Source organism: Sinohyriopsis cumingii, chromosome 7, assembly GCF_028554795.1.
Source record: "Sinohyriopsis cumingii isolate HCF-2022 chromosome 7, ASM2855479v2, whole genome shotgun sequence".
Lineage (NCBI taxonomy): Eukaryota > Metazoa > Mollusca > Bivalvia > Unionida > Unionidae > Sinohyriopsis > Sinohyriopsis cumingii.
Genome location: NC_142967.1, coordinates 52,336,213 through 52,352,789, shown reverse-complemented (window position 1 = coordinate 52,352,789; position 16,577 = coordinate 52,336,213). Strand labels below are relative to the sequence as shown.

Here is a 16,577-nt window from a genome sequence, read left to right as displayed (position 1 = left end):
CTTCCACATTTTAAGAAAGCAGGAGAACTGCACATACATTTTAATGAAAATCATATGGGAATTAGTAGCTCTTTTACTTTTACGAGCAAAACGTGTTATTAGATTGTGCAAAATATCAAACATTGTGAGATACGATACAAGTATAAATTTTATATTCAATGCAAATCATTTTATACTCTTTTCCAGGTGTAGCAGTTTCAAAATATTTTGTCTTTTGTCAGATCTCCTTATGATTCTAAACAAATTCATTTTCAAAATTATTGCTAGAAGTCAAAAGGTTAAATAAATTTCAATTTATGACACGCCAGTATTACATTGAAGATGTGACAAAAATCAACATTATTAATATAAGTACAAAACATTTTATTAAGGAAAAAAAGTAAAATTTTTAATGTTGCAACTTTCATTATTATAAATGATACTTAATTAGACCTGCTAATATTATTTCAAGATATTTGTTTATATATTTATCCCATTTGATTAATTACATTGCATTATTCCCTCCATTATTATTTATTTTGATCCTTTGTTAACACTGTTGGAGGCGTCTGTCTGCTTTCTCTTGTTTGTCAATTCCTGGAGACAACAAATTCTTAATATCTGGGTCCATCTGTCCATCTTGTGGTTAGGATTTCTTGCTCTTTCTTATGGCGAATGTTGCTGCTGTTAGTTGCTTACATTAAATCTGCCTGGATGTCACTCCAAGCACACAACCGAATTAAATCCCATTTTGCAACCCCTAGCTTGAAAGCTGAAGAGAATCTGAGGAATTCCAATCTATTGTAATAGTGATACTGTTCTCAGATATTTAACAGCACTGCAGCATCACATGCCCTGGAATATCAAATGATCTCTACTCATATCTTTTGCAACAATTCGACTTCATCCCATATCTGATTCAGGGTCATAGAAGTGAATTTGTGATCATTTACATTTTCTGTAAGTTATTCTAATGATTGTCCTATAAACCAAAAATAATCTAGAAATCAGAATGTCCTCTTAGTGACAACTTCTTCAATATACAATCTGCATAACCATATGACTCTCCCTCCCTCATGCAGCTTTTTTTATCTGATCTCTATTCAATTTCATATAAATTCACAGATATATCATTTTCATCCTCAAGGTCACCAATGTCTCCTTTCATTGGGCATCTTTGAAACCAATCATCCTATCTATCATATGCACACTTCAGGATTTTAACAGGTTTACAAACATGTATAACTGTTTTAATGTCACAAGAATTTATCCAATGTATGAAAAAAAAATAACCTGGGGTTTAGCAAATCTGGCAAACAAAAAACTGAAACCAACATCTTATTACAATTTTTTCTATGACTTTGACCTTGACCTGAAATAAGCAGATCTAAACTCGAATCAAACCATGAAAGCAAATTTCTTATCACAAGGTCAAATGGACAAGCTGACATGTTGCTGAATGAATTGTCTTACCTTCATCATGAATCAATTCATGTTTGACACAAAGCCATCACGGGATTTATAAAAGATAATTAGCGAAATCTTTATGTAAATTTTCCATTACTGTCACCTTGACCCAAAGGTGAAAGGGGCAAAGATACAGGTCACTGAATGAACTGTCTAACTGAATGAACTGTCTAGTAAGCTTCATAATGATTCAGTGCAAGTATGAAGAAAATCCATCAAGGGCTTTTTGAGGCAAATGAAAAAATGTTCAACAATGTCTTAACATAATTTTATATAACTGTTAACTTTGGCCAAAGAAACATGACCAACTGAACATGTTGTAGGATGATTGGTCAGCAAAACCTTGCTACCACTGGTGCAAAGAAATAACATCAACACTGAAGAATATGATTCAAAGAATACAAACCAGGTAGCTCAGTAAAAAATTTAAACTCTAATACAAAATTACAGTCAAACTATATTGTCAAAAATGACACAAGTAAAGAGGAAAAGCCAAAACTTATTTTAACAGAGTACACCTTCATTTCAAACCAGGAAAAATTCCCCATAACATGAGTGGAACATGTGAGAAAAATGCAAAGAGGGATATCACAACAATACAATATAAAAGATTTTTCAATTAAAAGTCCAGTCTTGTAACAATAAAAAAAGGTTCAGAATCTGGTACTGACAGTGAGGAGGTTTTCATGCAATACAAGTTCTCATGGCTGACAAATACCAAACATTTACTGTTTGATCTGCATGCTGGTGTCGCCATACAAAGGAGGTAAAAGAAATTCATCATTTTTCAATTGTACAAAAAAGCAGTATCATTTAATTTAATAATAATAATAATAATAATAATTTGGTACCACTCCAGTGGCCTAGTGGTTAGAGCATTCACCTTGGATGTGGGAGCTCGTGTGTTCGGTCCCCAGCTGAGTTACACCAAAGACATACAAAAAATGGTACTAGCAGCTGCCTCGCTTGGCGCTTAGCATTAAGAGGTTAGTGTTAGGACTGGTCGGCCTGGTGTCAGGATGATGTGACTGGGTAGGACATCATGCTACATGTCTGCGGCATTATGCCCCACTGCTAGTAGACATCACTATAAACTGTCACACTGCAGACATTGTAGCGATATGACTGAAGTTTTTTTTAAATCTACGTTAAAATCCAAATCACACACACATAATAATTTAGTACTGGGCCTAATCTTTAGAAGCTCTAAGTGCACTACAATATTAGATAATACATAAAAACAAATATAAGAAGAAGATTACAAGAACAAACACCATGCAATTACCATTAAAAAAAAGCATGCTGACAATAATTAAGGATTTCCAAAGTAAACATTAAGTCTGTTCTTGTCAAAATAGGTGACTTTTAAAAGCACCCATGAGTGAGATCACAGTCTCCTTGTGGGCCCTGTTACACACAAAAGAATGTCGATATGACTTTATTTTAACAGTGGGAACAATGAGAATACAAGTGTATGAAGAGGAGTGTAAGTTTCATGGTGGGGTGTACACATGGGTGAGGTCAAATAGGTATACTGGGCTGGAGCCTGTCAATGAAATGTAGCATAGTGAACAGATTTTGTGTTTGATTCTGGATAAAACAGGTAGCAAATGGAGGTTACAGAGCAGGGGGAGGTGTGCTCAGTTCTTCATAAAAATAAGGCTATTTTGAGCATATGTGTTTTGAACTTCTTAACTTTTTATAGTAGATACTGAGGTGAACCAGATACAAGTAAATTATCATAGTCCAGTTTTTAAAGAATTAAGGAACACATAAGTGTTTTAGTGGCATCAACTAAAAGAAAATTGTTAACAGAGCAGATGAGTGTGTGATTTGGATTTTTAATGTAGCTATAACAATTTTTCAGTCATATCGCTAAGATGTCTCCAGTGTGACAGTTTATAGCTGACGAGTTTCAGCTTCTTATTTGCAGCCTTGCATATGTTTATGACATGTAGGAATAATGAGAGAGTACTATCGAAAGTGAATCCTAGGTTTCATACTATGCGAATTTAATGTTGGTATTGCTAATACTTATTGTTTGAGGTAAAGGATGTGAAATAGAAAGCCTTTGCATGGCGAACAGGATGGCTTCACTTTTATCATCATTCATCTACAGCTTGTTACATGTCATATCATGACTTCATACTAGAAATGCAACTCTCTATGCCTTGGATGGTAGCCTCAACTTCAGTTTGGCAGCTAGATTTGTCTATTTGAACATCATCAGTGTATTGGTGAGACAATGCATGTCACTCTATGACACTTGGAAGTGGCTGAGAGTATAGAATGAAGAGAATGGGGCTGAAAACAGAGCCATGTTGATCACCAAAATATAGATCAAATAGGCTGGAATGTTTTCCATTTACAGACACAATCTGTGTCCTGTTGACCAAGCAGTACTTGAGCTATAATAAGACTACATTGTGAATACCAAATACATACTGGAGATGGTGCAGTAATATATCATTGTCTACTGTGTCAAATGCTGTAGACAAGTCAAGGAAGGTGAGGACTGTAATCTTGCCACTTTAAAAAGCAGAGACAAGGTCATTAACTACTCTCAGATGAACAATTTCAAAGCTGTGGCTAAGGTGATATGCAGATTGTATATTGCAAAAAAGACTATGTGAATTCAGATGAGATACAAGTTGGGATAGAGCAACTTTTTCTAAGGTTTTTGACATGAATGTGAGGCTAGAAACAGGTTTGTAGTGTTTTAAATTGGGCTGGAATATTTTCAATTTACGTACAAATTTGAATCCTATTTACTATGTAGTAAGGCTGAATACATGCTGGAGATGGTGAAGCAATATATCATGGTCTATTGTGTCCAATGACACAAACAAGTCAAGGATGGTGAGGACTGAACTGTTTCCACTATCTAAAGTAGGGAGAAGGTTGTTAACTACTCTCAGAAGGGCAGTTTCAGTATATTGATAAGGGTGATATGAAGACTTTACTTTGCTAAAAAGGCTATTTGAATTCAGATGAACAGGTTGATAGTCTATTAAACTGGCATGGTCAAGTCTCAATTTCTTCAAAAGAGGCTTTACAATGGCAGTTTTGAGAAATGGTCAGAATTCCCCAGATGAGAGAGAGGTATTGACAACATTGGTCAGTATTGAATCTAAGCACTCAACAGCAGTGATGTTGGAATCAGACTGAGTTCACATGACTTTGGTGTACTCATCATCATAACTGTATGTACCAAATCCACAGAAACAGACACTGCTGATATTCAGTACTGTATCACATACGTATGGCAATGATGAGTCAATTGACATTATATTGTCAAGTTTGTCCCTAAAGGATTGTACTTTGTCACCAAAGAAATTTGCAAAAGTGGTTTTAGTGGTGTACATTTATTCCTTGACATTAGCTTGTTCATAATCTGAAAGAGCTCTCTGCAACAGGAACTTTCAGTGATCTTAGTGCTGTAGTTGGCTGAATTTGCTCTATGGAGTATGTTTGGGACATTCTCAATTCTGTTTATGATTAGTGAGGATGGTGGAAAGCCCAATCCTCTCTGTCTTACGGCATACTCTTTCAGCAATGCAAAACTGATCCCTAACATTACTAAACCATTGCGAACACTTTTTAATTAATACTGCAACTGGTTGCTGGGGCATGTTTGTCGAGCAATGAACACAAGCACTAATCAAGTTGTACTGCAGTAGGAGGTAATGAAGTTGTTAGGTTTGCTTGGATGGCATGCATTAGTTGGGTTATATTTATCATACAGAGGTTTCTCTAGGTAGAAACAGAAATGGAGGGTAAGGGACTGATACATTGAAATGCCATTAAGACACAGAGGCGATCTGATGCAAATTCATGGGATGCCAATGAAAACTATAAAATATCATCATCAGGTCTGCGAACAATCCAGTCTAAAATGAGATCATGTTTATGGGTGGGGTGGCAAAATGACTGTTTAAGGTTGAAAATGTGAATAAAATCTAGGAGATTTAATGTGCATGGGTTTCCAGGGCAGTTAAACTGAAGCTCGAATCTCCAAGAATAACCAGGTTGCCACCAACTGAATTTCCATACTCCTGGAAGTTAAGAAACTGCTCTCAAAACAGCCAGCTTGTTATTTCAATTAGGAGGAAGTCAGTAGAGGCAAAAATATGGACTGACCTTTGTTCCAGTATAAGTGCGGTTGAGACGGTTGACAAAAAGTCTAATAGTTCTCTTTTCCAAGATAAGAAAATGAAGAAATACATTCCAACAAAACAACCAATGCATGACGAAATCACTAATGTAGACTGACATCAACGCATATAAGATATATTTGCTTGCTACTTTGCATGCACTAATTCATGATGAAAGCTAATCAAAACAGTAGGTATCAAACAAATATGAACAGAAAATAAAATTTCATCGACAAAATATATTCACAAAGATCATTTATTCTGACAGTCTGGGCTCTTCAGACAGTAAAAAAACTAATATAAAAGAATCCAAAATACCATTTTAGTGTTAAAAGTCGGGCATGTAACTTAGTTTCAAACAATGGACTAGTGGAGACAACCAATCCAAACCAATACCTTGACTGTTAGAGTTGTAAATTAGAGATTAAGCACCAGAAACATGATAAATGTTAGATTCAATGTGACAAAAAGGGTAATACATTTAATATTTCTATGTTAGGTCCAGTGAGATGAGTACATACAGTAAAGATATGGCAAAGATCTGACATAAAATGAGAATAGTTAATCTGTTGCAAGGTGATTTTTTTTCAGCCTGAAAAGCAGATGTTCCACTGAGCTTTTTTGATCCTAGTGCTGTTAAAGGGGGGGGGGGACCTACTGGTCTGTACCTAACAACATAACCTTGCACTAAGAGTTTGTGTGATATTGTGTCAATTGGAAATTAAATACAGAATATCAAAATATAAACAAATAATGTGTTGTCAACTACAATATAAAATTTTTTTTTAAATCAATAATGGAAAAAAACCTCATCCATTAACCAGCCAATGGATACCTATTAAATATTTAGTACCTTATTTGTCCCCCGCCAGTAGGCTGGTTTTCTAGCGATAAAATAATTAAGGGTCTGATACTAGTTGACATATGGGAGGTATGATTTAAGAATAACTAATAAAGCCATATTAGATATCAGATCAACACACTTTCATCTGGGACTAAGCAGACATCAGAAGACCATAAGAAGTCTGTAAACGAAAACTGCAAGTTAACAAGATTTTCAAGATGGCCACTTAATTTTGTGGCTCTACCAGATCTCCGAACGGCACACAGTAATTTAGGAGGAAGAACAATAACATGTTTGCTAATGGATAGAAGATGAAGGACAATATATAACAGGCTATTGTATAAGCATTTGTAATTAATGACCAGTTGAGATAAAAATGATAAATTTTCATTAAATTATAAGAAGAAATGAAACAAAATTTAAAATCAGGATGAATAATATTTATTAAACTAAAATCACTACCATCACCACCACCAGAACAACTAGACCTATCATAAATGTGTGCATCACAAATGTCCCTGCTCTTTACAATCTGCTCAGAAGGGAAAAGAAATCAGCTGGAAAAGCAAAGGTTTTAGACGGGCAATCAGGACACTGAGAAATATGATAAAATGTTTTTCTTGCATCAAATAATATTAGCTTTGATGAGGTCATAATCCAAAAAACACTCAGCTAAAAGCAGATACAGATAAAGCTACAAAAGTTATTTTTAAATATCACACCGAAAGCATATAGACCATGCACTGATACATAGCTTACATAATAAAACATTATTTTAAGACCAATATAATTCAAATAATAACATGCACTTTGAAGACAAACATACAAAACATTGATAACAATAAAATTACTTGCATGAACATCATAAACATATGCTCATACATGCATACTGAATTAACATACATAAATTACATACATAAATATATTAACACACACACACATAAATTTTCTAAATGATGATGTGAAATGCCTCAAAATTACACACATTCAATGTTTCATCACTATAAAGGCACATATTAATTGAACTCATATGCAATACTCTTAAGCAGAGTTATGTTATGGAAAGCTAAGTTAGATTATGGAAAGCCAAGTTAGGAGAATGGGCAAACAGGGGCCATAACTCTTTAAATGCTATTGTGGAATGCTTGAAATTTAACTCATTCATTGTCCCATCACGATAGAGCCACATTTAAAATCTTGATGGCATATATAATAAAGCTTGGTTAAGATATGAAGTGAAAGCAAAGTCTGAGCAATCACTGGGCAACCATTCTTCTAAAGAGACCAACCAACATAAAGCAAATGTCAGTAAGAATATGCTGAATGGTTTTTTAACTATGTCAATTATAAGCAACATCGCATAGGAAAGTGTGCCCCAGGTGGTCGAATGGCCACTCTGCAAATCACTCATATCTCATCTCTATGCACAAAAGTTCAAGTCTTGGTTCAAACAATGTGGGTATGTCAGAAAGCTTGCCAGTAGCTTCCCATGGGTCATTGGTTCTTCTCAGGGTTTTCGCCATAACATCCATAGTGTAAATCAGATCAGCACCATTTTCATTTAAGGTAAACTAGACATCATAAGAAGTGTGCTGGTGAAACCCCATGCTGATATGGCTTTATCTTTGGAAATATTGATAACAAGATATTCAAAATAACTACTGGTACTATGCTGACCATATTGGATATTAGATTGGCACCATGATTTAGTTGCAACTAGACATCTTAAGCAGTCTGCTATGTTGACATAATCCTCTGTTCAGGAGGTGCTGTAATAACAAGAGTTTCACGATGGCCACCTTGGCATCCATACTGGCTGGCTAAGCATCACCATTTTCATTTAAGACAAACAATACCATGGAAAACAAATGCATGTACAGAGTTATACAGTAATCTTATAAGTAGTTTATGAGTAATCATAATAAGTTGTTTTTGTTGTATGGTTTAACACGGAAAGAACTACTGAACCATGAGAAGCTACTGGCAAGCTTTCTCACATACCCACATTAGCCGAATCCGAGATATGAACCCACGCAGACAGAGGTGAGATGGAAGTGATCCGTAATGGAGAACGCTTTAGTTTATGAGGAGTAATAATAATAACAACCAGATGAGTGAACAATGGACAATAAGTCATCACATAAATTCTTCTGCCCTATGGAGTTAGTAAGATAAAACATATGGAAGGCACATCTTGGTCTATGAAACATTGCACACACCAAACTACATCAGAATATGATCAATGGTTCCTGAGATATAGTGGTTAATAGGACCTGATGTCAAGGAGATATAATTTTGATGAAAAAAGAACTCAGTCAATCCAAATGGCATCCAATCATGTCTAAGGTTTGCAGAGCTATGACAGTTGCAAGAAATGTGTACAGACAGATGGACAGATCGAGACAGATGTGTTGCAATTACTACAAGACTCTCGTATCTCAATAATGGGCCCTTATGAAAGAAAGATGCTGCATTTTATAATGCCGGGTCTGAGATAGCAGCAACAACAACAATAACAACAGCCACTCCTACAACTGTTACTACTACTACTACAAAAACTACACTGACAATAATAATAACAATAATATAAACTACAGCAATTACAGCAGTAATTATGGTGATAATCAACAACTTTATCATTAAATTTATATGCATTATCTCAAAAGCAACTAAAACAAGTTGCTAAAGTATGTCAGTGCACAGCAAGTCCACACTTATTTTTATTTATATTAATGTAGGACTTGAGTTTGAATTCTACAACCCTTTGCCTGAGAGTGACAAGCCAACAGACATCAACCATTACCATATATACACGCCTATAAAAAAAGTCAAACTACAACAAGGATCCTGATCTGCCATTGCATAATGTGCATGCAGATCAGGGTACTGTATATGTTATTTGTTCTATTGATTACTCATAACAAGCTGCACAGACCCAGATGTGCCAGTGCATTGCACAACTGCAAATCTGGGTCTGTGTAATTTGCAGTTGAACTTGACTTATATGCAAATACATATGTTATTTTTCATATGAAAATATTATTTTACAATAATCCTAACTACCTGTGATATCTCAGGTAATGTCTATCTGGATGTTTCAGGTGTACAACCTACTTTGCCATGTACACGATCTTGTTCACTATGATGCACTACCTTGATACTTTAGAGCACTAACTTGTACTTTAGTGTTATTTGACAACATGGTATCAATTTTAAAATTAGAAGGCCTTTGATACTGAGGGTAAGTTCAATGCAAACTGTGTTAAAATGGGAAAATATGGTATGAATTAGTTCAGCTGTATGCTCATATAAAATGAACTATCTTTCACTGTTAATTTAGTTATCTGAAACTGCAGATACCACTTGCAATACAGTAAAAAATTAACTGTCAAGAGACATTTTCAGAAGAAATTAAAACAGCAACTGTTCATAGCCACTAAACACGCTATGTATTCTGCATAAAATACACAGGGCCAAATCATAAGATCTGCTGGCTGTATGAACTTAATAAACAAGCTATTCTTTTTCAAAACATTTATCTGTCATAAAAAGAAAAACGTCAAAACATTTACTCTCTTTTTCACTGATCTGTCATTTCAATATTAGAGATACAAAAGGCAGATTCAAAATATTATCGATTCAACAAAAAATACTTGCACTGCTTACTGTTTTAAAATATTTTAAATTATTAGATGCTACATTTTTCTACCTTCAAAAAGAAAAAGATAAATATCTGATATATGGAAAACAAAATTATGATTCAATGCATTTCTACATTATATTTCCAAAAAATATATTAATACAAAAATACATGAAAGAATATAAAGATGAAGGACAAAAACACACTGAATATCAAGTGTACAACCAATAAAATAAAGCACTGGTGGTGTGATGTACAATGCATAATTAAAACAAGCTTTTACCTAAGACATAACTGTTCTCTACCCTATAGAATACAGATGTTATATCTTCACAAGTATACAATGATGCCAATTTACATTCCTTCTGTACGATCTAACATATAAATGTTTACACAGATATTAAAGACAAACATGCAGTTAGTCTGACCTAATTTCGAGCTAAATGACCTGATGTTCTGCCTGAATGGTCAAATGGCCTCTTCAAGTCGGAATAGTGTGATTGCAACATGACAGACTTTGTGAAGATGTGCAAGACAGGGCATAATTTGCATATTGTCATTTATACTGTATACAGCAAAGCAAACAATGTGTCCTTGGCTCCACTATATTATAGAGGTAAAACATATAAATGATATGAAAGTATGAGGTCAGTTTGTGTTCAAGGCAGTACTGTATATACTACAGCTAAGAACTGTGTTTGAAATATCTCATAAAATCAAATATGTAACCATGCTAAGCATTGAGTTATGCTGGCATTTAATTCAACTGTGCCATCGATTAACAATGAGTACTTTACTTAGTGATGTTTTACAACATGGTAAAAGTAAAAAGATAATAAAATGATTAGTGGAAGTGATATGAGCCAAAAATTCAAATCATCATTACCTATTTTATCTACAGCATCAGGAATGTCTGGCTAGCAAGTAAAAAGTTTATTCTGTGTGGCATGTACTGTAACCAATGATTTTTAACTGCATATACATGTAGCCAATGAAAACGAACCAACTTTCTGATGTCACATAGTCTCTAATGACTGCCAAAATATAAAATATGGTACTTTCAAGTAATTTATTTCATAGAAAGAAAACAAAATTCAATTATGGTTTAGAGATTATAAAAGACAGGTCTCATACATACTACATTTAATTAACAAATACAAGGACTTTACTTTTAATGGCAATTACTCATGACACCTCTTTTTCACATGCTGCATTAGAAGGTTAGATGGGTGGGGTACTTGTTTTCATATAACTACTTCTTTTTGAGCATTTCTGATGCATAATGATAGTTTGGTTTGTTGGGCTAAGTCGGCTCTTGGTAAGGTGGTTGACTAAAAGGGACATCCGAGTATCAACTACTGAATATACCAAATTATTAGAAAAGTATAAAACCTAAGTTTTAGGACATTACAAAATTACTTTTCTTTCTGTCTGAATAATTAGTGTGAAAATTATTGTCATGAATATCTTGCTAATAAAATTAATATATAATACATTACATCCTTGCGTGCAAATAGAGGTTACTTACATGAAAATATTTATGTTTTCTTTTTTTAAAAAAAGAATACAAACTGCAGTTCTATTCTTTTACTTTTGTTATACTGCCATTCAAGACAAGTGTTTGCAGAGAATTAGTTGAGATATATATTTCCAACTGAGTTGCCTTTTCTGGTATGAATGAGAGGCCCCTTTTCATGCAATCATGTACCTAGTCAAACCAATGGCAATGCAAACACTCTGAAATATGATTTCCACTACAAATGAAAGGAAGTATAGTCTGATTCTTAATATAGTAGGTACTGAAAGTAAAATTACCAGCTCTGCACAGTTAATATAGTAGGTACTGAAAGTAAAATTACCAGCTCTGCACAGCAGTTCACTACTTGAAATGCTTTAGTTAAGACAACATACTGTAATCCCCTGGAGAAATACAGATTTAAAGCCTGTTCATCCCTGGTGCTCTTGGCCAGTAGAAAGATAAAATGACAGGATCCTTCAGAGGGACTGATGCTCTAGTGGGAAGAAAGAATTTCCAGGAATTCAAGATAAGACAATTTCTTCCTTGTCAAGTGTTGTAACCATCACTGAAATTCTTCAGTAATAACATGACTTTCAAATTAGCTGCTGAGGTTACGGATATCAAATGTCAGTTTGGCACCATTTTCATTTAGGACAAAAGAAGACATCATTAGAAGTCTTATGGTAAAAACCCATGTCATAATGATCATCCATTTAAGGAAGGAGTAACAACATTTTCAAGGCAGTCATTGGAGAAAATATTTTCAAGATAATGCTTTCTATCCAGGAAGAGTATCAATACCAAGATTTTCAAGATCCTTGCAATGGTGATGATACTCTATGTCAGATCAGCCTCAAATCATTTCAGACAAACTGGATGTCAGAAGAAATCTTCTGGTGAAATGACCACATCAATATGACTTTCTGTCCAAGTACAGTTATGATAACAAGATTTTTAAGGTGACTACCATGGAGGCCACAGTGATTGGCACCATATTTTCTTAGAACAAGCTGGATAACAATAAAAGTCGTTAGTGAAAACAACATGTTCATTTAACCATCCATTCTGGAGTAGTGATAACAAGAGTTTCAAGATGGCTTCCACTGTGGCCATACTGGATCCCAGATCATTATCATTTTAAATTTGGACCAACCAGACATCATAAGAAGTCTTTTAACATGACATCCATTCAGAAGGAATAGTGATAATAAGATTCCCAAGATGACTGCCATGGTGGCCATACTGGATGCCAAATTGGCACCAATTTCATTTTTGACCAACTACACATCATAAAAAGTCTTTTAAAGAAAACCAACCAACTATAACACGACCTTCTCAGTAAGGCAGTCAATATTTTTCCTAAATTAGACCAATTTTCACGAAGGTGTAACAAATATCATGTACTGCTATTGTCAACATGGAAAATGTGCATTTAAAAAGTTCAGAAATGTGATCAGAGACTGGTGCAGCAATGATAAACAATATGTTCAGCTAAAAGGCTTGTAAGTACACTTAAACTTTAATTACTTCCAGTACAATTTCACAAGCTGTAGTTCCAAAGTCTTTTGAGCTCAATGGCTTCTTGCTATCTTTGATTTTCTTTTGATTTGTTTCAATTTCACAGACTTATTGTCCCTTCTTTAGCATGCATCATTTATTTGATGCCATTTTTAGAAACTTTTATCAGCAACAGCTTGACTATGCAGATGTTTTGCATGAAAATATATTTGCTATTTAAAGTGTATGAGGTACTCCTGTACAGTTAGTCTGGTTACCTGACCAACCTCACTGAATCTACTGATCATATTTGCTGTTTAAAGTGTACGAGGTACTCCTGCACAGTTAGACTGGTTACCTGACCAACCTCACTGAATCTAATGAATATATTTGCTGTTTAAAGTGTATGAGGTACTCCTGTATAGTTAGACTGGTTACCTGACCAACCTCACTGAATCTAATGAATATATTTGCTGTTCAAAGTATCTGAGGTACTCCTGTACAGTTAGTCTGGTTACCTGACCAACCTCACTGAATCTACTGAATATATTTGCTGTTTAAAGTGTCTGAGGTACTCCTGCACAGTTAGACTGGTTACCTTACTAACCTCACTGAATCTAATGAATATATTTGCTGTTTAAAGTGTCTGAGGTACTCCTGTACAGTTAGTCTGGTTACCTGACCAATCTCACTGAATCTACTGAATATATTTGCTGTTTAAAGTGTCTGAGGTACTCCTGCATAGTTAGACTGGTTACCTTACTAACCTCACTGAATCTAATGAATATATTTGCTGTTTAAAGTGACTGAGGTGCTCCTGCATAGTTAGACTGGTTACCTGTCCAACCTCACTGAATCTAATATGAATCTGGATCTGAATCAAACACGAAAAACCAGTATCTGGAATTGACCGTGACAATCATATTTCCATAATTTTTGCTATTATTCTTAATGCTCCAGTGGCCTAGTGGTTAGAGCATCTGCCTCGACTGCGGGAGGTTGTGGGTTTGATCCCCTCCCCAAATCATGCCAAAGACCTATATAAATGGTACTAACAGCTGCCTCGTTTTGCACTCAGCATTAAAAGGTTAGTGTTAGGACTGGTTGGCCTGGTGTCAGGATAATGTGGCTGGGTGGGACATCATGCTCCATGTCTGCACTGTGATGTCCCAGTGCTAGACATCACTATAAACTACCACACTGCAGACATCGTAGTGATATGACTGAAAAATTGTTAAAGCTATGTTATAATTCCAAATCACACACCCACGCTATTATTTGATAAATTGATATTTTAAGGATCAAATCATAAGGGTTGACAAGTCTGTGATATGACCACCTCCATTCAGGAAGAGTACTGATACCAATATTTTCAAGATGGCTGCCCTAGCGGCCATACTAAATGTCAGACTGGCACCATTTTCATTTTGACCGACTTGAATCACAGAAAGTTTTTCAGTGAAAATTCCAAGTTGACATAACCACCCAGTCAGGAGTAATAGCAATAACAAAGATTTTCAAGATTGCTGCCATGTTGGCAATATTGGACATCTGATGGACATTTTCATTTAGGATCAACTATACATCATAATAAGTCTTTTAATGAAAATCCCATGTTGATATGACCATTTACTGAAGCAGAATAGTGATAAGACTTTCAAGATGACTGTTGTGGTGGCCATACTGGATGTCCAAGCACCACCAATTTCATATAGAACCAATTAGACCAATGGGATGAATTTGTGGCAATCATCCAAGAAGTACTGAAAACAATCTTTTGCTAATGGACAGACAAACGATGAACAGATGACAGATGATGGACAACAGACCATCCCATAAACTCTTTTGGTCTGTAACCAGTAGAGCTAAAGAATAATGGGCCATTGAAACTCAGGCTATAATATGGGTATCAAAGCAGTTTCAGATGACTACTTATTCAAACACCTCGTTTTAGAAAATGGGCAAAGCATTTTTGATTTATGTACCAACTTTATGGGTTGAGGGGGCAGAGGCGCTTTAGTAAACACACCTGGTGTCCAATAGTTTTATGTACTACTGACAATTGTTACGAATTTTGAAAGTATGGTGTTCATAAAATTACAGTCCTACTATTTAGAAGGATGGTAGATTACCTTAAATTTTAGTGCTGTTTAGATTGTTTAGGGTTTCATGCAAAAGTAGCACAGCTAATTTTATTTTTCTATTTTGCCAACCAAAAACTTCTCCAAAGTTTCAGAATGTATTAACTTTTCCACTGATTCCTCTAAAAATAGCAGGAAACCTACTTGCTTGGGCAAAAATGAAAAGAATATTTTTTTTAGCTATTCCAGTAATAAATAATTTTTTTACTACCTACATTTGACTCAGTTTTATTTGGAAAAGGTCCCATCGGCCATATTTTGTTATGTAACATTGTTTAATTTTCCTTGCCAGGCATAAACAATAGGCACCACAGACCTAATTACTATGATAAACAGTGTAAATGAAAGGTAAATTTTGTTGCACAATGTCACAGTTCTTAATTATTACTTAGATTCGGACTTCAAATTTTAAAATTTCCAAATACTGTCAACCTGTTAAATGTTTCCCAGTATCTAGGTTACAGCCACAAAAACCTTCCCCAGTGAACTATAGCAAATTAGTGCTGCAATTTCAAGTTGCAATATTACAGTGTTACACATAAAAAAATCCAGAACTTACCATCTGTACTTGCTTATATGTTAACTCAAACTGCAAACAATAAAGATCCAGATATGCAGTAGCATAATGCAACTGCAGATCAGGGTCTGTGTTGTTTGATCTACTGATTACTCCTAACAAACTACACAAACCCTGATCTGAAAGCATATAAAGCAATGGCAGTTCAAGGTCAGTGCAGTTTGCAGCTGGACTTGTCTTATAAGCAGGTTAAATATGGTACTTTTGCATCAACCAAAATGGTCTCAAAGAGGTGCATCACTAGGATCGCGTACAATTACAACCTGGATTAATAATGCTGTTGCAACTTACAGTCAAGTTCAATGTTACAGTATGCATAATAAATATGTGTCAATTTCAATCAATCAAACCCTTGCCAGTCACTTGCTGTATCAGAATCTTCATCCTCATCAACTTTAATCCTTTTGATTCCATTGCGTAATGCCGGTGTACCTTTCCCTTTCCCTGCAATGAGAAGAAAAATGTCTTTTTGAAAATTATAGTGAAAAAGGTCAATTTCAGGTATCTATAAATGTCATTATTAAGTTTTTAAGTCTGAATAATCAATGTTTACACTATATTCTAATTTCATATACACAATAAAGCAGGTTATTTTTGTTGTTCTAAGATCAAGCAATCTTGTCCAATAAAAAGCTGATATACATTTTAGCAATTTACATATTGGCCTGGTTTTGTTTCAGTGGGAACTAGCTATAATTTATATCCCAAGCAAATAGTCTCATTTGCTTTCCCTGAATTACTCTCAGCTTCACAATAAAA

At 34.8% G+C, this 16,577-nt stretch overlaps 1 protein-coding gene across 2 annotated transcripts in view; it reads right to left on the bottom strand.

Moving 5' to 3' along the window:
• Window positions 1-6,869: 6,869 nt before the first annotated feature.
• Window positions 6,870-16,577, bottom strand: part of LOC149795253 (adipose-secreted signaling protein-like) — a 29,243-nt gene continuing 19,535 nt past the window's right edge. For both annotated transcript variants that reach the window (XM_089964977.1, XM_089964978.1), the window contains exon 4: window positions 6,870-16,262. In XM_089964977.1, the coding sequence (XP_089821103.1) occupies window positions 16,159-16,262 (104 nt within the window). In that variant the 3' untranslated portion in view covers window positions 6,870-16,158. The remainder of the gene's footprint in view (window positions 16,263-16,577) is intronic.